Source organism: Muntiacus reevesi, chromosome 7 (genome assembly GCF_963930625.1).
Source record: "Muntiacus reevesi chromosome 7, mMunRee1.1, whole genome shotgun sequence".
NCBI lineage: Eukaryota > Metazoa > Chordata > Mammalia > Artiodactyla > Cervidae > Muntiacus > Muntiacus reevesi.
The window spans coordinates 11,910,081-11,938,067 of record NC_089255.1 but is presented as its reverse complement, the minus strand read 5'-3'; the positions used below and the strand labels follow the sequence as shown (position 1 = coordinate 11,938,067).

The window sequence follows — 27,987 nt, the reverse complement described above, 5'->3', positions numbered from 1 at the left end:
CCTTTATGGGTTCTGCAGTTCCCACACTGAAAGGGAGGGTAACGTGGTTGGGGAAGTTGAGCGCCAAGGCTGAGGGGGCTTGCGATCCAGAGGAAGCACATGGCTTGAGTTGAACCCGGCAGGCTTCCCGGAGGAGGAGGCGGGGCCGATGGGTAAGACAAAGGGCGGGGCGGGGGGCGGTGTGGATCTTCTTGCTGATGGCAAGTGACTGAGTGGAGATCCGGACCAGGCTGGAAACATCCTTACCCCCCGCCCCGTCGGGTCTTGGGGGGCGCTGCGGGCGGTGACGGCTCCTAACCTTCGAGGCCCAGCTCAGCCGTGGGGTGCCGGCGGGCGGGGAGCAGCGTGAGCGCGCCCCGCAGGGGTCTCCTCGGCCCTTACAAGGAGTCGGCGGCGCTCGGGGCGGCCCCGCCCGCCGGCACCCCCCGCCCGGCCCCTCCTCCCCGCCGGGTCTGGCGGGGCCGCGGGGACGCCGCCCGCTGGGCGCCGGGCCCGGGAAGCGGACGCCGACGCCGCCGGGCCCGCGAGTGCCAGCCAGGGGGCCCGCCGCTCGCTCCCGAGGCCCCGACGGGCGGGCACGCTGCTCGGGGCCCTGAGGCGGGACCCGCGTCTCTCTCCGCAGCGTCGCCATGGCCTCGGTGTTCGGGAAGCCCCGCGCGGGCGGCGGGCCGCAGAGCGCGCCCCTCGAGGTCAACTTGGCCATCCTGGGGCGCCGCGGGGCGGGCAAGTCCGGTGAGTGGGGTGCGGGCGGAAGGGAAGGGGCTCGGCGGGGACGGGAGACGCGGGGAGCGGCGGAGAGAAGCGGGAGCTCCGGGTGTGCGGGCAGGCTCCTTCCACTGCCTTTAGGGGCTTTCTGCGCCCAGGTGAGCTGGCTGAGACACCGTGATTGTCTTCCTTGCCTCAGTTTCTCTGTTGCTTGGCGCTCCCTCTTGCTCGGTTTTCAGCTCCCCCGTGGCTCAGCTGTCGTGTGTTCCTGGCCTGTCTGTCCCTCTGTCTCCCCGCTGACCGTGTCCTCCTTGCCTGTGATCCCAGCTGTCTCCTCTCTGTCCCCGGCCCTCTGCTGGCCTCCTCCGTGCCCTGAACCACCCTCCGTCTCCTCTTGCGGGCCAGGGACCTGTGAGGCCCTGATTCCCAGCCCCGTGCCCCTCTTAGCTTACTCTCAGCCTTGCTGCTTCTTGATTTCGGCCAGGGGTGAAGGGGCCTCAGACCCCTGATGGGAGGCGATAAAAGGCACTGACTTTGGGGATTTCCCAGGGGGAGAGTGGCCACTCCCCACCTCAGTTCCCTGGAATTCTGGAACCGAGTGTGAATTCTTTTCAAATGTATTTGTTTCAAGCCAGACCCTTCTCTTGACTCTCTGGTAACACGTTGGACTGTAATCTCAGGTGCCTCCGACTGAGCCTTGATGAACAAAGCTCTTGGATTTCCACTCAGGCCATTTCTAGCAACACTGAACAGCCTCCATCACTTCTGGTAGCTATCACCCAGCTGATGCTCAGGTGGTTGGGGTGTCACGTAGGCAAAAGTTCCAGGCAGCTGAAGGTGGGAGGGCCGAGGGGGCTCCTCCACTGGCTGTTTTCCAGTTACAGCCATTAGTGAATGGCCATCATGGACTCTGCTATGAGTTTCCTTCTTTGAGAGTCACTGGGGGGCTCCTTTCCAGTTTTGAAGCCAGCCCCCTGACTCAGAGGGGGTGTTCTGAATCATACTGTCCTACAGAAAAGACCTCCCCTCGTCCCTTAGAAAATCAAACTCTTATCCGCAGCTCTGGCACTGGTACATTAGCCAGTGACTACATGAATGAAGGAATTTAAATGTTAAAATATGTATTCCCTGGATAATTATTTTGCAAACTGACACTGTTAGGAATCCTGGGATAGAATTTTAAGGATTTTCTTTAAAATATTGTGCTACTTTTTAAGAGTCCAGTATAGTAGTGGACTGGCCCTTGGCTTTACGTAGCTGAAGTTATGAATAAAATCAGCCTTGTGAATGCATTCCACCTGGAGACAACTTCCCTGGGTTTTATGTTCTGTGAAACTTGCATGATGAGTGTGGAGGCCTTAGAGGCAAGACTTGAGGACTAAGGACTAGAGTGTGTTTACTTGAGGGGTTCATACCCCTCCCAGAGATTACTCACTGATCAACTCAACTTGCACCCTCTCTTTGGCTTTTAGCCAAGATTGGGATAAATGCCCCCATTCTTCCGAATCTCTGTGCCTCATCTCTGAAGGGGATGTCTCTCTTCAGTTGCAGTCTCACTAGGCTGACCCTATGGTAACTGGTTGCATGGGTTCAGGCCCCTTAATCAGGGTCTTCATAAATACAAACACCCCTTAGGCTTGCCTCTCATTTCTTTTCTTGCTGCCTCCCCCCCAAAAAATGCAACTGGGAAGGACGTGTTCCCCATATTTCTGGTTTCATCTGAGCCTCTCAAACCAGCTCCCCAGCCACATTCCCCCAGGGAGCAAAGGGGTTACAGTACCTAGAAAAGTCTTCTCTAAAATGAGAAGAGCAGCCTCCAGTGTCCAGCAGCCAGACACAATGGGGATACTAAGCCAACTTCTTTCTACTTCTTGCAGCCCTGACCGTGAAGTTTCTGACGAGGAGGTTTATCAGTGAATACGACCCCAACTTGGGTAAGGACCCACCCACTCCTCCCCGTTCCTCTGGCTGTGTCCCATTGGACTCTCCCCTGCACACCCACATACACTGTGGTAGGTCCAGGCCTGACCAGAACCACACATCTGGGGGCCAAGGGGAGGAGCCATCAGCATAACGCAGGCCATGGGCAAAATATTTTAGGTTCCAGAAATGTACCATTCCACAGCACACCCCCAGATAGCCTGGGGGTTAGCCCAATTAAGAGAACTGAGAGAAGTTAATTTGCCCTAAAATATTAGGTATGATGAGACTTGAAAAAAACAAATCAAACATTGTAGATTATCCACATCCATTAAGTGTTATTCCTCCATATCGTCATTCAGTATACTTTCCCAGAAAAGCTAGACAAGACATTTGGAAAATTCCCTAGTGATATTGGGTTCTAAACCAGTTTTTTAACCACACAAGAAAACTAGTCTTGTTTGGTGGCTCTCTCATGGTCTGTTGGGGAAAGGGATGCCCTGGTGTCAGTCAGAGCTGAGTTTGAATCCTGGCTCTGTCACTTACTGGCTGTGCACCTTTGAAACAATCACCTAACCTCTGAACTTTTGTTTCCTTATCTTTAAAATGGGCATAAAAGTAGCTATGCTCATCAGCTAGCTCAGAGAATTACTGTGAGGATTAAAGAAATAACATATGTAAAAGATCTAGCCTAGGACTTGACCCACAGGAGACACTGAATGCATATTTTCTTCTCCTTCCTTCTTCCTCCTCAAATGGCTTCCCATCTGTGGTGGCTGAGATTCCCCCAAGTTAATTAGATCAGTGTTTCTGAAAATTAATTTTAGCAGCAGAACACTTTCCTCAAATAACTGCTTAATGGAATCCCAATATCTAAATAAATACAGAATTTTATTAGTATAAAAGTAATTTAAGGCTCACATTTATAGCATTTCTTTATGGTCAACTTTCCACTGAGAAAAATGGGGTGTCTGGATGCTGTTTGCTTTGTGGAAATGGGGACTGCAGTCTTAGATTATTTTTCCCATTCATGAGAATTGAATAAGCTTTTGTGGAACCCCCAAAGGCCCTCCGAGGAAATCCAAGGCTCTGGGAGGACCCTTGGGGTCCCATATATTGAAACCTCCACAGTGAAGCGCCACCCACAGTAGGCCTCTGATGGAATGCCCTTGTGACACCAGGAGGAAAGAGCGTCCTTAGCCCCCAGGTGTCCATCAGCCCCTCAGTCCAGGCTGGGATATTGAATCCCAGTGTCAGACCAGGAAGGGGGCGTCATGGCTATTTGGTCCAGTGGCTTTTAGAATTTATTCCTTAATCAGCAGAATTTCTTCTTCAAAGGAGATCTTACACAAAACCCCAGGGTGTCAAACAGAGAAAGCAAAAGGGGTCCCTGGCAAAGTCAGGAGTGCAGGGCCGGCAACTCGCTGACAGTCCCTAAGGAGATTTATTCCTCAGAGTTTGGGGTGACCACCTGCGCTTTGACACACCCCTCTGCTGCAGTGGAGGAAGTAGACCCAAGGAACTTTCTGGGCCAAGGTCATCAGTAAGTCTGAGGGGAGCCCATTGATTAGCGGAGGTCAGTGACCTCCCGAGTGCAACACAGGATGCAGTTGTGAGTGTCGGGGGGTGGTGTTGGGAGAGGCCAGAACTTGAAGTTGGTCATTGAGGGGAGTGGGGAGGGAGAAAAGTCACACAGTGGGCATGTCTGGGAAGGAAAAATGGAGATGCTCAAGGACAGTGCCTCAGAAGACAGATTCTGCCTGCCTCAATGTAAGTATGGGGCATACTTATAACTATTAGCTGTTTATCTGAAATCTAAATTTAGCTGGTCATCTCGTATTTTATTTGGCACCCCACCTCCAGTCTCTCTCCTTCCTGTCCCCCAATTCATATGCTTTAGGCAGGGTCCCACCAGGGGCGCCTGTTACAGTGGTAGTTTGAGCTTCCTGATTGAGCAGTTTCGGAGTTCTGAGCGGGTGGAGGAATGTGAAGTCAGACAGCTGAGGGGGTGGCAGCAGCGCAGTGGTTAGTCACCTCAGCCTTTGGTGTCTCACCCCACCCTCAGAGCTTCTGAGCTGGAGAGACGGCTGGACGCTCTCCTGTCAGCCATTGTGGGGGGCCAGTGCTGCTCCTTGGGGATCCTGTCCACTTTCTAAACGTTCCAACCACTATCCCATGGCTGGTTCCAGCAACAGCGGGGACTCTCTGACCAGATTCTCTTCTGTGCAGAAAGGTCTGAGCATCTAAGGGAGAGTTAGCCATGTGGAGATGTAAAAACACCCTTTCATCTTTTCAAATACCTTCTAAGAGCTTGAGCCCAAAGAGGCCTCTTGGGGTTGGAGACCTGTGTTGTTCATTCCTGTTTCCAGCTGTTTCCCCTGGAGGAGGACATGGCAACCCACTCCAGTATCCTTGCCTAGAGAGTCCCCACGGATAGAGGAACCTGGCGGGCTACAGTTCATGGGATAAAAAAGAGTCAGACTCGACTGAGCATGCATGAGTGGCATGCTATTGAGGGCCTGAAGTCAGAAGCCTGTGGGATCTCTGAGCCTGTTTCCCCACCTGGAAGATAGGACTAGTAGCTGTTCTCTGTGTGTGACTTGTGCCTTGTTATGGGACTAATAATAATAAGTTGTGCCTTGTAATAGGACTAATAGACTGTATTCTCTGGGTGAGTTGTGCCTTGTTATGGGTTGGGAGCTACTGGAGCCAAGAGATTCAGTGCCTGTGTGCCTGTGCCGAGCACTCCAGAAAGGGAGCAGGGCCTCCAGAACACCCTCTTCTCACAGGGACTGGGGGGATCTTAGCTGGTTTGCCTAGGGCAGAACGACAGCTTCTTACCTCTCTTCCCCCGCAACCTGCTCCATCAAGGATACAGGTACCATTTCGGAAGCATCATCCTATACATACTCTGACAAGAGCTCCTTTGGTGGTGCTTTAAAAATTATTAGTGTAAATGAGAGAAAGACACTTTGGGGAAGGAAACTTCTCTCAGCATTAAAGTCCTCAGAATTTCATTTAGAACCAGGAGTTGTGCTGTGTGCTCAGTCACTTCAGTCGTGTCGGACTCTTTGTGACCCCTTGGACTGTAGCCCACCAGGCTCCTCTGTCCATGGGATTCTGCAGGCAAGAACACTGGAGTGGGTTGCCATTTCTTTCTTCAGGGGAATCTTCCTGACTCAGGGATTGAACCCCTGAGATCCCCAGGGATTGCCACCTGGGGAACCCTAGGAGTTATGAAGCCCCTATTTAATTAAAGGACCCCAGAATGTCCTGAGGGCAGGGAATTTGTGGCAGGAAGGCAGGACGTGACTGCATCTTAAAAAGGAGCCCCCACCCCCAGCCCCTGGAGTCACCTTACTTGCAAGGGAGCGAGGGAGCTGGATAAGATGACTTCATGACCTCTGAGCCTTCTTCGCTCGCCTACGTATGTTCCACAGTTGCGGCTGGACGGGGAGCTTCTGCTCTGCCCAGATGGAGCTGGAGGACTGGCCGGTCCACTGAGCAGAGGGTGTAAGAGGGTCTCACCATGGAACCCTGAGTTCTCACTCTTTCTGACAGGGCGCTGTATGGTCGTGAGAGAGTTCTCTCCTCTAGGTCTCACCTCCTTGTCATCTCTCTAAGGCAGAGCTAACAGGAATCTCGAAAGGCTACTGTGTTGTACGGGGCCACAGTAGACCAAGCCTGGGCTAATATTTCCCCCAGGCTGGGCACAGCAACGGTGCCTCCTTGGGCCCAGGACTTGGGAAGCACCTAAAAGGCACGCATCAGACAACTCTGGCAGGAAAATAAAGACAAATCTGAACGAGACGTAGGCATCCACTCTTCTTGCACCAAATATAGTTAAACGTTTGGGGCATATTTTCCATTAGTTTTTTTTTTTTTTTTTTTGTCTTTGAACAAGAGCGGCTATTTATCCAAGTCCCCACAGCAGGCTGGGGATGGGAGCTGTCTGCGATTTCTGCTGGCTGCTAGTGGACCTGGCGTGTGTCCAGGCCTGGCTTGTCTGCCAGTGACCCTCAGAGAGAAGTGTTTGTGAATTCCGCCAGAGTTGGGGGGGCACTATTCTCACAGTGGATTCTGCCAGCAAGGCAGAGAGGACCCCAGTTCTGTCCAGAGTGTTCTTCTTTGGGGTCATCTGGGGGTCCAGGGCTCCCCCAGGGAAAGGTGAGGGCCAAGTGCATCCCACATGTAGGCCAGTGGCACAGGGGATGTTTGGGGGTGGGGAGAGCAATTGCCTGTGACAGTGAGGTCTTCTTTGCAGGCCCGGCCACTTGACTCTTTCTCAGGTTTGAAGTCATGAGAACTTTGAAAAAAAAATATAAAAATCCAAATAAGATCAGTGGTTCAGTTCATAGTATGGTACCAAAGTCAGTTTCCTAGTTTTGATCCTTGTACTATGGTTATGTAAGGTGCTAACACTGAGGGGAGAGAGGTGGGGGATAGGGTACACAGGAACTCTATGTACTGTTTTGCAACTTCTACATGAGTCTAAAATTATTTCAAAATAAAAAGTTAAAAAAAAATCACCTAGGAATGTGAACCTGCCTAGGAATGGTGAAACTTTGGAGCACCATGTTCCCAGCGTCCTCTGCCAGGCATTTGTGGAGGGCCAGGTCCGTGCCTAGGGGCCCATCCAGTCCTCCCACAGCCCTTGAAGATGGTGCAGGGACAAGCCTTTAGCACAGTGCCTGACACAGAGTAAAAACTTGAAACCTGTCAGCCAGTGTTATCACGTTATCCCTATTTACTTAAAAAATTTTTTTTATTTGGCTGAGCCAGGTGTTAGATGCGGCATGTGAGATCTAGTTTCCTGACCAAGGGTCAAACCCAGGCCCCCTAGCCACTGGACCACCAGGGAAGTCCCACGTTATCCTTATTTTAAAATTAGGAAACACAGCCTCAAAATGTTGAAAAGACTTGGCCAAGCCATACAGCTAAAAAGTAGCTGACATTGGGTTTGATTGTCATATCTCCAACCTAAAACTTTCAACTCTACTAGATTCCTCTGCATTTATTTTGACAAAGATTATGTGTAAAACTTTCTTGGCACTTCTAAACAAGATCTGAGTCCCCAGCCTCAATCACGTTGTGTGTTTCTCCTTCCATGTCCTTTCTCCTACTGAGTGCAAGAGGATTGTCCTGACCGTCCTCGAGGGGCTTCCTGTGGGCAAAGTGCTGTGCTTGGAGAAGTGGGTGGAGAAGCTTGGGGATGAGGAGGAAGGGGCTGGCAGTGTAGTTCCCGAGGCCTCTGCTGCTCCCTGGGCCCAGGGGCCGCACACCTCCTTATGCAGGCGTGGTGGGTGGACCAGCACACCGTCCCGTCCTCTGTGGCGTGTTCTGTGAGTGACCTCTGATGCTCTGAGCCCTGACAGGTGCAGCAGCGTCTCCTTGGTGGGAGGTTCGGCCCGTGTCCTCTATGTGGCTGAGAGCCAAGGCCTCTTCAGTGGTCCCAGCTCAGCCAGCCCCAGAGCCAACCCCCCAGGGGTGCACAGGGTCTGGCAGAAAGGCAAGCTGGGAGTCAGACCCCGCCCACCCTGGAGTGGCCGGCCTGCCTCTGACTGGGCTGATCGTCTGTGTTACAGAGGACACCTACAGCTCCGAGGAGACCGTGGACCACCAGCCTGTCCACCTGAGGGTCATGGACACTGCAGACCTGGTAACATTACCCCCCATTACCCCTGAGGAGCTGAGAATGCCTGCAGCCTCTGGAGGAGTCCTGCTTCCAGAGTGGGGGCCTCGGATGGGAATCTGTACACCTTTTCAGCTCCAATCTGTTGCGTGTCCCTGACTGAGGTGCTGAGCTCTCTGGGCCTGAATCCATTGATTTGCCAAATGAGAAGGGATAGGACAGGGCCTGGGGAGAACTGATGAGAGCCGGTGTCAGCTCTGAGATCCTGCGCTCCGGGGTTTGGTGCCTGTGTTCACAGGTGCACACGTGTGCTTACAGATGCTCCTCTGACTCCAGCTCCCCCTCCCCACCCAGTACCTACACCTCCCTATGTTCTCACCACTCTCTACCAAGGCCCGATGCCAGTTCTTCTCGGAAGCCAAAGGGGCACCATGAACCTGACCCCAGACCAGCAGTGCCCAGGCACAGCCAGGTCTCAGTAGGGGCCATGCCAGAGTCTTGGCTCTGCCCCAGAGGCCAAGGTCTCCCGGTCTGCTGTTGGGTGGTGGGAGTGAGGCTCAGAGACAATGTCTTCTTTCACATCAGGCCAAATCCACACTCAAGTGCCCCTTTGAAAAGGGCCGTGCTGGGGAACAATGTACAAAGACCTGGGGAGCAGGGAGGCGGGGAGAGGGGAGGGGGAGGGGAGCTCAGGTGAAGTCCTTTACCCCGCCTGTTCTGCCCCTGACTGAGGCTGCCTGCTTTGTCCCAGGACACCCCCAGGAACTGTGAGCGCTACCTGAACTGGGCCCACGCCTTCCTGGTGGTGTACAGCGTCGACAGCCGCCAGAGCTTCGAGGGCAGCAGCAGCTACCTGGAGCTGCTCGCTGTGCACGCGAAGGAGACGCATCGCAGCTTCCCGGCTCTGCTGCTGGGCAACAAGCTGGACATGGCCCAGTACAGGTGAGCACGCGCTCCGTCCCACAGCCCGGAGCTCGCTTCCTTCATCCAGGCCGTGTCATCTCCGGGGATGATTTGGCTGCTGAGAAGAGTGATCCCCTCCCATGTAGGCATGTTGTAAGAGTGCAGGCTGGGCAGGTCTTCCAGGCAGTGCTGGGCAGGAAGGGAAAGGCATCCAGGCTGCACAGGGGCTGGACCCTGAAGGTCGGAAGAGAGGCCACTCCTTCCGTCTTCTTGGGGCTCTGAGGTCTCTCTTGGCTTCACCCTTTCTTGCTTGAGACTATATGACCTTCTGTTTCCACTCCCTGCAGCAGGCTGGTCATCCAGGGCCCAATTCCAGTTCTGGAGAGAGAGGCTCTGATAGGCGGCCTGAGTCAGGCCAGTCTGCTCTTGTTCAGCTAGCTCTCGCCTCCCCCAAGTGAGGTCCCCAGGCTCACTCCCACTGTTGGCTGTGCTGAGGGCAGGAGTCTCTTAGAAAGGGCTGGACTTCAATCAAAGGCCACAGACTGGGCCGGGGGGCAGATGACCAATGAGTACTGCAGTCATATTTTGTTTGGCCAACACAGTGTTTTAAAATACCTGGAACTGGAATGCTTTAGGGCGGGGTATACTCCCTCCAGCTGACCACAGGCCTCACAGTCCCCATGGCTTACCCCTCCCCACACATTCAAGTTGCCTGCCTGGCCCCTGAGGTGTTTGAGGCTATGACGCCTTCACTTGATGAGTGACCCCGCTGGCCCTCTCCAGCAGGAACGTCCATCCCTTGTGGCTGGTCTATCTGGGAGGTAGGGCAGCCTTCCTTCCACCCCTCCCTCCTCAAGGCCAGTCACCCCTGCTTCCCAGATGCCAAAGACCCATTGACTGGTGTTAGAAAGGAGGGGACATTTCATATAGACCAGGGCTGGTGGGGAAAAGAGGTGAGGTCTCACAAAGGAGATTCACAGTAGGAGCCTTCAAAGGCGGGCATGCCCTCACACCCAGACAAATTCCATCTCAGGGAATGAGGGAAGTTGTGTGAACTTAAAGCCAAAAGGTAGTCTTTGTGGAGTCAGAGCCTCCAGAGCCTAGAGGAGGAATCGGAAGACTGGACTGAGAATAAACCAGTTTTAAATATGAAGGAAAAAACTAGGCCACTGTTTTGATCCCAATATTTGCCCAAGGGATTGTCTGAAAGTGGTTTGGGAGCAAAGAGCAAAGCAGCATCAGTTCCCTAAGAAGGAGTCATGATGATTTATCCCCATTTCCTTCTTTGGTTGAGTCCCGAGGTTGCTAGGTCAGGATTTGACAGGCACAGTCAATCTAACTTTGCTGAGCAGTGGCCAGTGTCTCCCATGATTGTCTTGCAGCTGAAGGGTAAAATGTGGGTTAGGGCAGTGGTTCCTAAACCACTGATACCATTTTTGCTAGGCTATGCCAAAACAAGCTAAAAGGGTAATAATGTTACATGCTGGGTCAGCCATTCACATGCACGCATGCACACATGGGGTCCTTGTTTCTGAAAGCTCATTATTCAAGCCCCACATTGACAAAGTTTCAGATTCAAGTTCATCACAAATGCATGTAATACCAAGTATTCTTTCAAAAGGAGTTCTTCAGGAAACTGTGAACTGACAGGATACCAACCTTGGGTGGGAAATGGATTCTGTGCTGTGCCCTGACCCTTTTTGTCCTAGACACTCTCCCTGTCTGATGGGCCAACCTGCTCCAAGCTTTTGCTTCTGCCAGATTACCCTTAGCTCAGAAATCTTTTCCCTCCATACTCACCCTGGGATCTCCTCTAAACTCACAGGCTGTGTCATTATCCTCACAGATGGTGGGTGAGGCCACTCAGCAGTGGGATTCAGCCATTGAAACCTTGGTCTCCAGCCCCCAGGGACTGCCCCCACCCATCTCTTCTGGACATCTGGTCTACCAAAGGGCCAGTATTTTTCTCTCACCTGATGTCCATGCTTTCAGGACCTTCCTGAAAGTTACAAATACTTGATCCCACCATCATGAGAGGTGGTTACAAATACTTGATTCCACCATTATGAGTTGTTGTTCAGTCATTCACTCATGTCTGACTCTTTGAGACCCCATGAACTGCAGCATGCCAGGCCTCCCTGTCCCTCACCATCTCCTGGAGTTTGCCCAAGTTTATGTTCATTGCACTGGGGACGCCGTCCAGCCATCTGATCCTCTGAAACCTTCTTCTCCTGCCCTCATTCTTTCCCAGCATCAGGGACTTTTCCAATGAGTTGTCTGTTCACAGCAGATGACCAAAATACTGGAGCTTCAGCATCAGTCTTTCCAGTGAATATTCAGGGCTGATCTCCCTTAAGATTGGCTGGTTTGATCTCCTTGCTGTCCACGGGAGTTTTAGGAGTCTTCTCCAGCCCCACAGTTCATTCTTTGGTGTTCTTCTTTCTTTATGGTCCAGCTCTCACAACTGTGTGTGACCACTGGGAAGATCATAGCCTTGATAAAGGACCTGTATGGACTTTTGTTGGCAGAGTAATGTCTCTGCTTTTCAACATACTGTCTAGACTTGTCATTGCTTTCCTGCCAAGAAGCAGTCATCTTCTGATTTCATGGCTGCAGTCACTGTCCACAGTGATTTTGGAGCCCAAGAAGAGGAAATCTGTCACTACTTTCCCCTTTTCCCCTTCTATTTGCCATGCAGTAATGGGGGCGGATGCTATGATCTTGGTGTTTTTAATACTAATCCTAAGCCAGCTCTTTCACTCTCCTCCTTCACCCTCACCAAGATGCTCTTTAGTTCTGCTTTACTTTCTGCCAGTAGAGTGGTATCATCTGCGAATCTGAGGTTGTTGATGTTTCCCTCTCCTATCTTGATTCTTTGGGCGGAAAACTTCCTTGATGTTTCCAATTTTCCTGTAGAGCTCTCTAGTCTTTCCCCTTTTGTTGCTTTCTTCTATTGTTAAACACTGTTCATTGAAGAAGGCCTTCTTGTCTCTTCTAGCTATTCTCTGAAATTCTGAGTTTAATTGGATGTACCTCTCTCCCTTGCTTTCTGCTTCTCTTTGTTCTTCCATTATTGCTAAAGCCTCCTCAGATAATCACTTTGCCTTCTTGTTTTTCTTTTTCTTTGGGGTGGTTTTATTCACTGCCTCCTGTACAATATTACAGACCTCTGTCCACAGTTCTTCAGGCATACTGTTATATAGATCTAGTCCCTTGAATCTATTTGTTACCTCTACTGTGAATTCATATAGGATTTGATTTAAGTCATATCTGGCTGGCCTAATGTTTTTCCCAGTTTTTTTAGTTTAAGCCTGAAGTTTGCTATAAGAAGCTGGTGATCTGAGCCACAGTTAGCTCCAGGTCTTGTTTTTTGCTGACTGTATACAGCTTCTCCATCTTCGGCCACAAAGAATGTAATTAATTTGATTTTGGTATTGTCCATTTGGTGATGTCTATGTGTAAAGTCATCTCTTGTGTTGTTGAAAAAGTATTTGTCATGACTGATGCATTCTCTTGGCAGAATTCAGTTAGCCTTTGTCCTGCTTCATTTTGTTCTCCAAGGCCAAACTTGCCTGTCACTCCAGGTATATCTTGATTACCCAGTTTTGCATTCCAATCCCTGATGATGAATAGAACATATTTTTTAGGTGTTAGTTCGAGGAGGTCTTCTAGGTCTTCATAGAAATGATCGACTTCAGCTTCTTCGGCATCAGTGGTAGGGGCATAGACTTGGATTATTGTGGTGTTGAATGGCTTGTCTTGAAATGAATGAGATCATTCTGTCATTTTTGAGATTGTACCCAAGTAGTGTATTTCAGACTCTTGTTGATTATGAGGGCTACTCCATTTCTTTTATGGGATTCTTGCCAACAGTAGTAGATACAATGGTTATCTGAATTCACCCATTCCCATCCATTTTAGTTTGCTGATTCCTAGGATGTAAATGTTTATTCTTACCATCTCCCGCTTGACCACGTCCAATTTTCCATGATTTATGGACCTAACTAACATTCCAGGTTCCTATACAATACTGTTCTTTGCAGCATCGGATTTTACTTTCATCACCAGACACATCCACAACTGAGTGTCATATCTGCTTTGTCCCAGTCGCTTCATTCCTTCTGGAGATATTGGTAATTCTTTTCCACTCTTCCTCAGTAGCATATTGGACAGTTTCAGACCTGAGGGACTCATCTTGTGGTATCATAATTTTTTGGCCTTTTATACAGTTCATGAGAGGTGGTTGCAAATACGTGATCCCGCCATCATGGGAGGTGGTTGCAAATACGTGATCCCGCCATCATGGGAGGTGGTTGCAAATACGTGATCCCGCCGTCATGGGAGGTGGTTGCAAATACGTGATCCCACCATCATGGGAGGTGGTACAGGATAAACTGGGAATAGGTGCTGCTGCCTCTCGTGTTGTCACCCTTGCTGTCTCTGGGCAGGCAGACAAAAGTTCCCATGAGCCCTGAGAGCTCTGCTGACCACAGGCGTCCTGAGTCATGACCATAGCCCACCAGGCCTCTGTAGACACCGTGGTCTCACATCCTTCTGACCAAACCACCGCCTCTCTCCAGAGCTTAATCCACATGCCAGGGCTGAGGGTGGCTCATTTCCTGACCAAGGAAATGAGCTGAGGAGATATGGGGCTGAGAGCGGCCATCTTCCTCTGGCCACAGGCAGGGTCTAGCCAGGGACTTTGGGCCAGCTTCTCCCTTCCCCTCAGCCTCATTCTGACATTCTGGCTTAGGTGACATCAGCTGCCATTCACTGAGTAAGCCCTGTGCTAGGCCCTTGACACAAATCATCTTTTTTAATCTTCTTAACAACCCTGAGAGGCAGCTGTCATTCTCCCATTTTTCTGATGAGTAAAGCTGAGCCTCAGAGAGATGAAGATGGTTCCAGGTCATGGAGCTGGTAAGCGAGGAGCGGGGAGTAGGGCCGGGCCTGCCTGACTCGGATGCTCCTAACCCTGACTCCCCCTGCTTCCTCGCCAGGCAGGTCACCCAGGCAGAGGGCGCCGCCTTGGCAGGCAGGTTTGGGTGCCTGTTTTTCGAGGTCTCTGCCTGCCTGGACTTTGAGCATGTGCAGCATGTCTTCCACGAGGCGGTACGGGAGGCGCGGCGGGAGCTGGAGAAGAACTCCCTGGCCAGGCCGCTCTTCATCTCGGAGGAGAGAGCTGTGCATCACCAGGCCCCACTCACGGCCCGCCACGGGCTGGCCAGCTGCACCTTCAACACACTTTCTACCGCCAGTCTGAAGGAGATGCCTGCTGTGGCACAGGCCAAGCTGGTCACTGTGAAGTCATCCCGGGCTCAGAGCAAGCGCAAGGCACCCACCCTGACGCTATTGAAGGGCTTCAAGATCTTCTGAGGGCCCCTGCTCAGGATCCCAAGCTCGGCACTGGGCGGTCTGCCGGGCAGGGGATGGCTTCTCACCACCAGCTTTCCTTCTGATGGAATAGTAGCCCTCACCATCCGGCAGACAGCTGACGCCTCCTCCAGCACCAGACAGTGTCCCTGACACCCAGATCACTGTAGGAGCCGTAGGGACAGACAGGAATGCTGCTCCTGTTCCCTCCAGGCCTTAGTTTCCATGGTAACCACTGTATCCCTCACCCTGAAGGAAACGCCACCGTGACAACGTGAAGACCTGGGGTCAGCCGGAAATGGAAGAAAATTGCAATAACCACCATGGTGCCATCACCCCCTTTCCTGCTCCAGTTACAGCCTGGCCTGATGTGGCGGCCCCTAGGGGACGGCTCTGGGTGGACAGCTTCATGAGGCCTTCATGAGGCTGGAGAGCAGCCCACCCTGAAGTCCCAGCACCTCCTGGTGGACGGGCAGGGCAGGGCAGGGGCAGGTTTTGGGGGGCTGGAGCCTGACCCTCCACTTGTCTTCTGACCTCGCAGAACCCCCAGGCCACAAACCCCACAGTTTATTCAAGTAAAATCTAGTTGAGAAGTCCTTCTCAGCCTGTGAGAAGCAAAGGTGTCTGGGGAAGGGCTATTTCCAGTGCTTTGCCTCTCAGTGAAGGTGGAGGGGAAGCGCTGCAGGCTGGCCAGTGCAGGGAGCCTCCGGGGTGTTTCACCGGGAGGCAGGGCTCCTGTATTTTCCAACCTTAAATCAAGGACTCTGTCCACAGACCCTCAGGACCAGCCTTCTCAAGTTGACTGATCAAAACTGCAGAATAAAGTCATCCTCTCCAATGACAATCACCCAGAACTCCAGGGAGGCCACACTGGGTGTACCAGGCATCCAGTAAGGAGAAACGGTGTTCTGCGCATTCTCTCTCCAGTCTGGGACGGCAGGACCTCGGACCTTTGGTAACGGGTCTGTGTGTTCAAAGTCCCCTTTTGTAAGATAGAACCTACAGAATTTTGGGTTCATAAATTTTGCATAAATTATTTGGGGTTGCCACCCCGGCTTGTACTGCAATATGGTGGCTCACACACGGGATCAAGATACTCCTCTGGGAATCCCATGGTTAGTAAGAGAAAGGCCTCAGAGGCAGGGGTTTCATGGTTTTCTAGCTCTGTTTACCGCAGGGCCCCTGGCCCAAAGGAAGTCTTTCATGGACCCTTGGCAGATCAGCAGGTAAAGGAGGGTGCTGCAGTGGAGAGAAGGGAGTGTATATATGCAAAGTCACTTCAGTCGTGCCCGACTCTGTGTGATTGTATGGACTGTAGCCCACCAGGCTCCTCTCTCCAGGGCTTCCTTGGTGGATGAGACGGAGAGAAGGGAGGGGAAAGGAATTCTGAGCCCAGAACCCTGACCCTTCCTCACTCAGCCCTTCCAGGAGCTTGGATTGAAAACAAGAGCTCCATCCCAGGTTTCAGCCACATTCTACAGAGGGAGAAGCCGAGGTCAGAGGGAGGCTGGGAACTCCTCAAGACCACGTGAGGAGTCTCACCAGGCTTCCTGACCCACAGGCTGGCTCTGGATTTTGCACTTTCACTCCAAGCCACTTATGTGTGGCCCACCGCCATTTGAACAAACTATGCAATTCCAACTGCCCACATCCAGAAGCATTTTAATAAAAAGATTTTGTTCGTTTTTTTCAAAACAGGGTTTTAGTTTGATTGCAGTTCATTCACTCTGTCTGCTAACACTCTGGGGGCACTGCCCTGCACCCTGACTAGCTTTCAGATTCTTGTGGGTCTGGAAGACGCACCAGCGGCACATCCCTGCATTTTGCGTCCATTTCTCCCGGGGCCAAAGTTGGCTTTTCAGAGAGCAAAGTCTCTGTTAGGATGGTCAGGTTGTTGTCATCTTTGTTTCCGCCCTCAGCCAAGTACAGAGCTTCTGGAGTTTGTTTTTCTGGTGGCAGCTTCTTCTGATTTCTGGGAAGAGAGAAAACACGATTGAATGTGGGTTCCCTGTGTGGGGGTATGAAGTAGTTGGAGCAGTGATTGGGGCTCCCAAGTGGGTTAGCAAGTTTGAGGGGGTAAATCCAGTGCACAGTTCTGGGAACAGTCTGGGGAGAAAGCTGAGGTGGTTTGATGGGTTTTTGGCAGAGAAACATCTTAGACTTCTCCATGCATCATCTTACCAAACCCCCAGTGCCACCTGTGAACTTACTACTGTTGCTCCTCTTGCAAGTGACGTAATACGGCTCAGAGGGGCCTGAGAGCATGTGCCTGGGTCATGCATTTCTCTCCTGACTCCGAGTCCTGTGTTCTTTTCACCAAGCTACACTTTCATCCTGCTTAGTGTAGTCCTTATTACCCCATCCCCACCCTCACTCCACTCCATCCCTAGACAGACTGTAGCAGGAAATTCCTACCTAATCCTTCTGCCTCTAGGTGCTTATGTCTCCAAACCGGCCTGCACACACCAGCCATGATTCCAGAGTCCTCAGCTCAAATACCTTCACTGGCTCCCCACTGCCCACTTCTGGAACCTGGCACCCAAGATCCAGCCTTCATACCAGTAACTTACCCAAGCATCGTCCCTCTGAGGTGGTTCTACTCCAAGTCCCCACCCCTAGATCTCCTAGCAATAGTGGAGGGACCCTGACAGGGTTTGAGCTGGCTGCCCAGACAATCTGTTTGGGTCATAAGGGAACATCTGACTGTCTGCTGCTCCTGAGGACAGCTGCCTTGTCTGCGAGGTGACTTTGCCGAGGTGGATGCTTCCTCACAGGCTGAGAGAGGAAAAGTCGCCTTCTCAGAGGCGCTACCCCTCTGGGTCCTTCTAGCAGACTGATCTTGCTAAAACATAAACCTTTCATGGCCTTTGCAAAGCTCTTCTCTGGATCCCCAGTGCCCATGAGCTAGAACCTGAAAACTCCTTCGGTTGCTCTGCTGCCTCTTGACCTCCCTTTCCTCCCGCCCCCACCGTCCACACCACAGCCTCAGGGGCCCTCCTGCTCCTCCCTTGAGCTTGGGGTGTGCTGTCCCTTGGTCAGCCCAGCCTCCCTCTCTTTTTTGCCCTCAAGGCCCTAGATCCCACCTCTATATATCCCACAGTCATCATCTGTCATTCTCAACTACAGTTGTCTCCCCACCAAACGGTCAGCTCCATGAGCGGGGCTGAGTCTATCTTGTCCAGCCCTGTGGTCCCCATTCTTGGCACAGAACCTGGTGCAGAGCAGTGCTCGGCTTATTCTGTGGCATGAATGATGACTGAGCTGTAGCAGTTCATCACGACTAGTTACTGATGTGAACGAAGGGCACTGAGTTATTTCTTTCTGGCTTTATAGCAGAACTATGAGGAGGATTCACAGATGACATAAAATATAGCACAGGAAGAAGAGCTTGAAGGTTAGGCCAACCCTTCCATGGATCCTCAGTGACCTTATTCTGTACAGTGGGAGTAAGTAACTTGTGCCAGCCCCACCGTACCGGGCCAGTTTGATCAAGTGAGAGAAAGTGAAAGTGCCTTCAAAACCATGTGCAAACCATGATACAGATCTGAGGAGGGATTCTCAGTACTACTGTTTAAAAGTTACTGCTAGTTACTAGGATATAGTAATTACTGAATGAATGAATGGGAATGAGTGAACCAAGTATTTGTTGAATAACTTCCAGAATCTGACACTGTACCAGTTGCTTGGGGAAGCAAAGTTGAGTCAAATGTAGTTCCTGCCCTCAAGGAGCTTTCAAAAGTTAGTCCTGGACTCATCCAGAGAGTTTAACAAAATGCCAGTGCCCATGTCCCCTCCCCCGCAGACCCTCTGCATCAGAATCTCTAAGGTGAGGCACAGATACCTGTGTTTAACATTCTTCTGCAGGTGATTTGTTTGTTCATCCAGGGTTAAGGAGAATTGTTGTTATAAAAATGTCAGAATTACCCAGGAGCTCAAATGATCTCAGGTCTCTATCCATGCCCTGCTTTTGGCCTTGGAGTAGCACAAGGTTTTCCCATTTAACCACATCCTTAATTCTGCAAAAGCCCCCACTGAGCACTCCCCGCAATCCTAGGAGGAAAGAATCCATCACGGTTGCCATTTATAGAGGGAGAAGCCAGCCTGGAGGTACTGAGTGTCTTGCCCAGCTAGTGAGTGGCAGAATTGGGATCTGAACCCAGCCTGTATGACTCCAGAGCCAGTGATCCTGATTTCTGAGACACACCAGCCCCCGCCCTGCTTGCTGGCCAGGGAATGGTCATTGGGGACAGCTGCTAGTTTTTCTGCAGCTTTGGGTTCTCAAACAAACAAAACCCCGCAGTCTGCATTTTGCTGACCAAAAGGGTGGACAGCCGAGGTCTCTAGATTTCCTCTCTAGATTTCCCCACCCTCCAGAGACCACCCCTAGACCAGCTCCTCACCTGTTTGCCTGGATGTTCCTTCCCAAGAGGATGAAGCTTATCATGACCACCAAGGCCGCCAGGACGAACATGGAACTATTCCAAGGAGTTGCTGGGGAGGGACACACAGGATGGAGCCTTGAGGACAGGCCAGGTGCCCCTCAGGCCCCTAACAGACCAACTCACAGCATCAGCTTTCCCCTGCTATGGGCCACATATTGTAGAGAGAGAGTAACCAAGCTGAAGATGAGCCGGGGAACTCCTGGTCCCAAGTAGGGGACAGGGGGAGAAGAGATCTCTGCTCTAAAGAAGTTCTCATCTATCTGGGGGAGACAGCACTGCAGTGGGATAATAATAGTGGGGAAAGGAGGTGTGTAGTGAAAATAAATTTCACCATCTTCAGAGTTTTGCTAGGGGCTGGCCAAGTGCAGTACAAGGGAAAGAGGAAGGGAGGGAGGAAGGGAAGAAGGGAGAGAGGGAGGGAGTAAAGAAGTGAGGAAGGGAGGGAAGAAAGGGTGGCAGTTAAATTAGATTTGACAAGCTGCCTGTAGATAATACATAAAGTAGCTAATCTGAGTTTGGATAATCAGGATCTGTCCATACTGTATCCAGATGAGGCAGCATCTAGCTTCAGAGCTTTTGCATCTACTGTTCCCTCTACCAGGAATGCCTTTCCCCCACATAATCTGGATGACTAATCCTGTCACCTCCCGCAAGCCTTTATTTAAACATCAGCTTCCGAGCGAGGCCTTCCTTGACCACATTACATTCCCTGCATCCTTCCTATTCCTTTCTTGGCTTAAATTTTCTCCTTATTACTCATTTCACCAGCATGCTATGCATTTTAGTCTTTTGTTGCTTTTTCTCTTTCACTAGAAGGAATGCTCTATGAGGGCAGAGATTTTTGTGTGTTTTCACTTCTGTAACCCCCATACTGAGAAGAGTCCCTGGTGCACAGAAGGAACTTAATAAATATTTGTCAATGACAGCATGGATGAGTAGCTCTGAGAAAAGGAGGTGCAGTTTAGCCGGGCGCCTCTGGGTGGTGAGACCCTCAGCCTCAGCTCTTGCCCTGGAGGAAATGTGCAGCCTGCCATGGAGGAGGGGGCCATGATGGGGGCTTCAGCCAGGAGAGCGCACCCCCACCACCCATCCCCACCACTCACCATCTTCTACTCGGAAAAACCAGAGCATTTCTTCCAGCAGCTCCTGAGGCACCTCGGTGATGGGCGGGGCTCTGGTTAGCTCTTCACTGTAGTTCATGCCCCTGCTCTTGGTTGGGATGTTTCTGACAAGGAAGTTCTCAGACCCCTTCGCCCCTAGCTGCTCTCCTGGCCTACTAAGGTTATGACCCTTGGCAAAGGCCTGAAGACTCCTGGAAACGAAGAACGGAGCATGAGTAGATATCCTACACCAGCTTACTCTCCCCTCCCTGCCCAAACCCTGGGCCCAAACCCCTGCCCCTCCCTGGGCCCAAAGTTACAGGACTGAAATAGCTGGAACTCCCGGAGCAGGTGGGGCCTGAGCAGAGACCGTAGAAGTGGGAGCCACTCAAATCTTTATTGAAACTCATTACACGTGGGGAGGAGCACTGACGCGGGTGCGGGGAGGATTCAGCCACTGACGGGCTGTGGGACCGACCCTTGCAGGTCGGTCTGCCAGTTCTCGCCTGCCCAGCATCCCCTCCAGCTTCTGCAGTCCGCCCCACTCCTTCCCCAAGTTTCCTTAGCAACGGATTTTCCTGTGCTGGCCAATCACAGGTGCCTGTCTCCCCCACGTGACGAAGGCTGGGCCTATCACAGTCTCTCTCCTGGGTATCAATATGCCCAGGACCCAGAGTGGAGAATGGTGAAGTGCCAGACAAAGTTAGCTGCCGGTTAAATTTGGACCATTACAGATTAATATGGTCCTAGAGGTCCTAGCAAGTGCTATAAGGAAAGAAAAGGAAGTGTAAGACTTGATAAGGAAGAGTTAAAACTCATAATTTTCAGATGACAAGATCATCTATTAATACCTAGAAAAATAAACAATAGAACTAATAGACGCATTCACTGAAGTTGCTGTATACAAGCTCGAAATAGTATTTCTCCCATTATCAGTGAAACTGGAAAATTAAATAAAAATAAGATCATTCACAGTAGTATCCCAGCATCCCACGTAGCGCAGTAGCAGCATCCCACAGTAGGACAGTAGCATGTGAAGAATTTTTTTTTTGGGGGGGGTTGCTGTGCTGCAGGGCATGTAGGATCTTAGTTACCCAAACAGAGATCGAACCTGTGCCCCCTGCAGTGGAAGTATGGAGTTCTTAACTCCTGGACCAGGGAAGTCCCCTGAAGAACATTTTTAAACTCTAGAACAAGATACTAATAATAAATGATCTGAATAAATAGAGGTTTATGTTTTCAGACAGGAAAAACTTACTAAGATATCAGTTATCCCCAAATAAATCTATAAATTCAATGCAATCTCAGCTAAAATTCTAACTGGATGTTTTTTGAGGACCTTGATACACTTATTCTAGTGCTTATATAGACAAAGTAAACTGCAGAGTCAGACAGGACTGAGCACATAAACATCGAAAAAAAGGCTAAGAGGGGAGACTGGTCCCATCAGATGTTGAGATGTATTATAATAAAAAATGTGGTTTTGACATAAAACCAAGTTATTATACCAAGGCATGGGAACAGAGATTTCATACAGACCTATATTCATGTAGAAACTTGATATTTCTAAGGTAAGGATAGCTCTGCTGACCAGTAGGGAAAGGAGGAATTGTTTAGTAGATGGTGTCAGGAAAACTGGCGCACTCTATGGAGAAAAGGAAGACCAGTTGCACATCTAGGGGTTTCCCAGGTGGCTCGAATCCACCTGCCCATGCAGGAGATGCAGGTTCAATTCCTGGGTTGGGAAGATTCCCTGGGGGTGTAAATGGCAACCCCTGCTAGTATTCTTGCCTGGCGGGCTACAGTCCATGGGGTCACAAAGTCGGACATGACTGAGCGCACATCATGCACATGCACATCTAACAAACAACATACACAAAAACAGACTCCAATGTTAGAGACCTAAATGCACGAGGAAAAGTGCAAAGTTAATAGAAGTAGGGTAGCACCTCTTAAAACCATACAAGCTTAAATCACTGAATAACAAGAGAAAACTGTTGAATTTGATTATATCAAAATAAGATGATCTGTTCAATGAAGAATACTATCAATACAGTAGTAAACACATTTCTGATTGGGATAAGATACTTGTGATGCTTAAAACCCAGAAGAAACTGATATCTAAAAAATGTACAAAGAATTCTAACAAATTAATAGGAAAAAGACTAGAATCCTAATAGATAATACAAACAGGCAGTTTACAAAATAGAAATCTCAAAAGGCTAGCAAGCATATGAAAATATGCTTAAACTCTTTGGAAATCAGAAGAATGACAATTAAAATGAAACAAAACACCACTTAACATCTCAGACTGGCGTAGTTTGGAAGGTGGATAATGCCAGGTGTTGGTGTGGTTCTGGGGCTGTAGCCTTATGCACTGCCAGGGTGTGTAGACTGGGGCAGCCATCTAGAGAGCAATTAGTCAAAGCAAGTGTACACGTGACCCAGCGTTCTACTCCTGAGCGTATTCATATCCCAAATAAAGAATCCCCAAGGATCATAAGGGAGCATGCAACACCATTTATGAAAATTCAAAATACACACATACAAAACAACAATACACATTTTACAAAGACACATTTTAAAAAAGACACATTCAACGCATTAGATAATTATCTCTGGTGCGGGGGTGGGCGTGGGAGGGAGAGGGGAGGAAAAGGGAACGGAAATGGAGAGCAAAGTAAAGGGCTTTGAACAAATCAATCATGAAAACATGTCATAGGGCTAAGAGGACAATAACGCAGAGAGAGGCCAGAGGCCATCTCAAAATCCCCCCTCTCTTGATGTCCAATCCAAAATAGCCTTTGCAGGCTCAGCCAGGAACATCCAAAAACAACTGGGTGGCAAGCAGCCAAACAAAAAAACAAGGTACTAATAAAAAGACTGATGTCAGAGTTTTCTCCAACTCTAAATGCTCTGAGAAAACTGGACAAACATCTACAGATTTTGAAGGAAAATATTTTGATACAAATATAATACTGAGCCAAGTTTTTCATATATGAATCATCATTCATGTGCCAAGGGCTTCCTGGGTGGCTTGTTGGTAAAGAATCTGCCTGCAATGCAGGAGATGCGGATCTGATCCCTGAATTGGGAAGATCCCCTGGAGAAGGAAATGGCAACCCACTCCAGTGTTCTTGTCTGGGAAATTCCATGGACCAAAGAGCCTAGCGGGCTACAGTCCATGGGTCACGAGAGTCAGACACAACTTAGCAACTAAACCATCTCTACACTACTAACACACCAAGACAGAGATGGAAGTCAGAGAAAAAGACTTTTTTTTTTTAAAGAGTTTCAAGGACTCAGATGCCCACTACCTACTTACTCATTTGAAGGAGATATATATACTGAATAATGGGAAGACAAATTACAGGGATGGCTAATCGATGTGATCTTGTGTTCCAGCTCCAACTTGTCCAGAGCACTTATTAAGGGTTGTGATAGTCTGTCTAGTCTCTGATGCAGAAATGCCTGGATTAATTAGTAATATTGGCCACAGACCCCTGTTGCATATGCAGAACATCCACTCCCTCCCCCGACATACACCCACAGAGGAAAGAACATGGAGGTCAAGATGCCAACACCAACTCCCTCTAGGGAAGTGGGCTGGGGTCTAGATCCATGGGACATCCACTCTGAACACTTCTGTACTGTATACATTTCTCCTGAGTATATACTACCTTTGTGAAAACAATACATGTAACTATATTTTTAAATGTATATATTTTGTATGTATATTCTAAACACATATTTTGTGTATTTGTGTGTATTTTATTGTATGCATATATTAGCCAAAGAAAATGAAAACACCAATTCAAAAGATACATTCACTCTGATGTTCATAGTAGCATTATTTACAATAGCCAAGATATGGAAGCCACCTAAATGTCCGCTGACAGAGAAATGGATAAAGATGTGGTACATCTGTACGACGGACTCAGTCATAGAAAAGGATGAAATATTGCCATTTGCAGCAACATGGGTGGACGTGGAGGTATTAGGCTAAGTGAAATAAGTCAGACAAAGATAGACAAATACTGTATCACTTATACATGGAATCTAAAAAATAAAATAAACTAGTGAATATAACAGAAAAGAAACAGACTCACAGATATATAGAGAACAAACTAGTGGTTACCAGTGGGAAGAGGGAATGGGGAGGGACAAGAGGGGGGTAGGGGGTTCAGAGATACAGATGACTATGTATGAAATAAATAAGTTACAAGGATATATTGTACAGCACAAGGAATACAGGCAATAGTCTATAGTAACTACAAACAGAGTATAACATTTACAAATTTTGAATAGCTATGTTATATACCTGAAGCATATAATATTGTAAATCAACTGTACCTCAATAAAAAAGTATGTATCTGTTGTATTGTTGTCCTTTCCGGACAACAATTCCAATTTTGGATGTCTAATGAGTGCAACTAATCAACATGTCAGTTCTTCCCAATGTGATCTATAGGTACAGGGCAGCCCAAATCAAAATCCCAGCAAGTTATTTTATGGATATTGACAAACTAAATTTCAAGTTTATGAGGAGAAGCAAAAGGCCCAGGACACTCAGCACAGTATTGAAGGAGAAAAACAAAGTTGGAGGACTGATGCTACCCAACTTCCAGACTCACTTTAAAACTCCAGTAATCAAGACAGTGTGGTACTGGAACTAATCAGAAACGTGTACACATTTGCATGTGGACTGATGCCCACAGTGGAGTGTATATTTTAAACATGCATGATATTTTTCTAATAAAAATATACCAACAAATGAAACAAAATGATAAGATGGATACACGTTGGCCCTCTCTATGTTAATGTTACAAAAGCAAAGGACACATTCCCCTCAAAGCCCTTATCCAGTTTTCTTCTACAGAGAGCATAGTAGTAATATCTCTGAATTTTAAAAAAAGTATTAGCTACACATCATGATTTATTTGCATTTCACTTTTCTGTTATTGTCTTTTTCCTGCTTCAGGTTCCCATCCAGGATATCATATTGCATTTAGTGGACATGTTCTCTTAGGCCCCTCAAGAAGATTCCTGCTTTATTTATATTTTTATCTTTTCTTTTTTATTTTTCTTTTGAACTTTTAATTTTGTATTGGAGTATAGCTGATTAACAATGTTCTGACGGTTTCAGGTGAACAGAGAAGGAACTGAGCCATAGATATACATGTATCCACTCTCCCCGGAACTCCCCTCCCACCTAGGCTGCCACATAACATTGAGCAGAATTCCCTGTGGTCTATAGTAGGTCTTTGTTGGTTATCCATTTAAATATAGCAGTGTGCACAGAATCCATCCCAAACTCCCTAGCCATCCCTCCCCCAGGTCTGTGAGTCTGTTTCTGTTTTGTAAGTAAGTTCATTTGTATCATTTCTTTTTAGATTCCACAGATAAGGGATGTCATAGGATATTTCTCCTTCTGTGTCTGACTTACTTCACTCAGTATGAGATTCCTGCATTTTAATCAGAACTTAACCATCTCCCCTTGGACATGATTCCTGCCAAAGACCTGGCACCCGCCACCCCATCCCCACGGCAGGTTGAAGACACTCACCCTGGATCCCGGGTTTCGAGGACTTGTCTGGTCTGCTGGTGGGAGCAGCACTGATTTCTCTCTTCCTCCTCCTCCTTTCAGGGGACACCGGCTGGTCTTTGCACCTGAGCTTCCTGCAGAGCTGTCACTCTGGGGGCAGTGCGGCAGAGCCTATGGCAGCCGGGCCCATCTGGGAGCTCTGCATTTAGCACACGCCCAGGCCTGGAGCCTCGTCTGTCGCTTGGGGGTGACTGACCTCTTGAATGAGTGGCCGCTGATGGCAAACAGGCTCCACCCGACTTTCACAGTCAGCAAGAACCAGGAGCCCAATGCTTTCCTTCTTATCTGTTGGCCTCAACTAACAAGAAAACATCCAAACCCTCCTGCCAGCCCAGAGGAACAGGCTGGCCAGGACCCTCTGTCTGGAGCACCATCATTGCAGGGAGATGTGTGGTATGCCCACTCTGGGCCTCTATTTCCTGGTGTTATCAATATTTAACCACAGAGCAGGGAGCCAAGGCTGGCCTTTTACAGCCTCTGCTTTCTCACTGCGGGGGTCATGGCCTCATGTGATATGCTCACAGGAAGCTATAAAATAAGACCTTTGCAGGGCTGGGGGTGGGGAGGCAAGGCACATGAGGCTGTGTGGGTGACCCAGAGAGGAGGAAGCAGGTCGGGTTGAACAGCCCTGAGTAGCAAGGGCTTGGTGCGGAGGCAGGAGCAACGTGTTCCCCACCAGGCCAGACACATTCAGTTCTGATCATCAGTGGGCTTTGCTACCCACCAGCTCCTTGCATCTCCAACAACCCTTGGAGCTGGCTTAGCAAGGAGTAGGGTTCCCATTTCCCAAATGACAAAAGAGGTTGAAAGAAGTCACATGACAGGTGCAAGCTCCTCTATGAGTTAATGCTGGCCAACGGTCTGGACGAAAGAGAAAAGGAGGTGCAGCGGGGACCTAGGGCCTGAACGGAACTCCAGCTCCTCCTCATTCCATCACTCATTCATTCAATGAATATTACTCAAACACCTACTGTGGACACAGATAAGCCAGACAGGCAAGGTCTTTAGTCTCCTGAAGCTCATACTCTAGGGGACAGACAGTCCACAAAAAAAGTAAGTAAAACGTAAATAATTTCAACTAGTGACAATTTCTGTGGATAATTTCAACAGCAAAATGATACAGAAATAGATGGGGGGCTCTGATTGCTGTATTACTTTACTAAAAACTGGATGATGAAGAATTAACTATGCAAAAACCTGGGGCAGCGGGTGCAAAGGTGCTGAAGAAATAATGAGTTTCACGAGTCTGAGAAACACACAACAAAAGGCAAGACAGCTGAAGCACAGTGAAGATGGGAGGTGGCATGGAACAGTTGGAGGGCAGACAGAAGCAGATCATGCCGCAAAACAGGATAAGGAGTATGGATGTAGAGAGAAATCACTGGAGGTGACATCATTGGACTGACATTTATCCAGGATCAGTTGGCCTGCTGGGTGGACAGTGGTTTGTCAGGGAGCAAGAGAGAAGATGGGAGCCTGTTGCATTCATCCAAGCAAGAGACAATGGTGGTATGAACCAGGTTAACGCAGTGGAGATTGTGAGAAGTGCTCAGATTCAGGATGTATTTTGGAGAAAAAGGCAGCTCATAGATTTTGAAAAAAGGACCTTAATTCTAACTTCCTTAAGCACAAAAGGAATTTAAGAGGAATTCATTAGCTCGTATAATTGGGAAGGGCAGAGTGGAGCTGACCTTAGGGATAGTTGAAATCAGGAGCCTGAAGATCCTTTGCTCTTTCTCTCTCCAGGTCTCTCCCAGTTCTCTCTGGATATCAGGCTCTTTCCTACAGGCTGGCCATCTCCTGGCAGCTGGATCAGACTGTGGGAAATCCAGGCTCACACCCTCACAGCTGGAGGGGAAAGGAGTCTCTTTTCTCAACTCCAGTTTGACAGTTCCTGGGACAGGACCCTAATTATCCAGGTCTGGGTCACAAACCCACATTTTGGATCAGTTATTGTGGTCAAGGGTGAAGTGCTATGAATGCTGGCTCAAATTTCATGCCCATTGGGTAGCCGAGAGAGAAAGGCTGTGAGCTGGACAGGCATGCCAGTGTGGGTCCCTAAAGTGACTCTAGACCACAGTCGTCTGAATCTGCCCTGGCGGAGGGTCACTGGGATTGTGTCCCCTTCAAGAGGTGCCTGCCCCAGTCAAGGTTTTCCACTCTCCTGCCTGTGTCTCTCTTCTTCCTCCTCTCGTTCAGTTCTTTCTGCTATAACTTATCCAATAACTATTATTCGTGTCTGCTCTGCGCCAGGATTTATGCTACTAATGAACAATCACAGGTATTGTCCCCAACCTCATGGAGACT

At 49.3% G+C, this 27,987-nt stretch overlaps 3 protein-coding genes across 3 annotated transcripts; 1 reads left to right on the top strand and 2 right to left on the bottom strand.

Annotated features, from left to right (window-relative positions):
• Nucleotides 1-3: 3 nt before the first annotated feature.
• LOC136172507 (proline-rich proteoglycan 2-like) lies at nt 4-631 on the bottom strand. Its single transcript, XM_065941973.1, has 2 exons — nt 247-631; nt 4-26 (listed from the first exon to the last, which is right to left on the bottom strand). Exons 1-2 carry the CDS (start codon nt 629-631, stop codon nt 4-6), a joined length of 408 nt encoding a protein of 135 aa, XP_065798045.1.
• On the top strand, nt 447-16,205 carry RASL12 (RAS like family 12). Its single transcript, XM_065941139.1, has 5 exons — nt 447-732; nt 2,583-2,639; nt 8,211-8,284; nt 9,009-9,199; nt 14,161-16,205. Exons 1-5 carry the CDS (start codon nt 630-632, stop codon nt 14,534-14,536), a joined length of 801 nt encoding a protein of 266 aa, XP_065797211.1. The 5' UTR covers nt 447-629; the 3' UTR covers nt 14,537-16,205.
• A 90-nt stretch (nt 16,206-16,295) lies between these two features.
• SLC51B (SLC51 subunit beta) lies at nt 16,296-26,077 on the bottom strand. Its single transcript, XM_065941140.1, has 4 exons — nt 25,642-26,077; nt 20,079-20,287; nt 18,934-19,024; nt 16,296-16,505 (listed from the first exon to the last, which is right to left on the bottom strand). Exons 2-4 carry the CDS (start codon nt 20,173-20,175, stop codon nt 16,301-16,303), a joined length of 393 nt encoding a protein of 130 aa, XP_065797212.1. The 5' UTR covers nt 20,176-20,287; nt 25,642-26,077; the 3' UTR covers nt 16,296-16,300.
• Between the last annotated feature and the right edge of the window lie 1,910 nt (nt 26,078-27,987).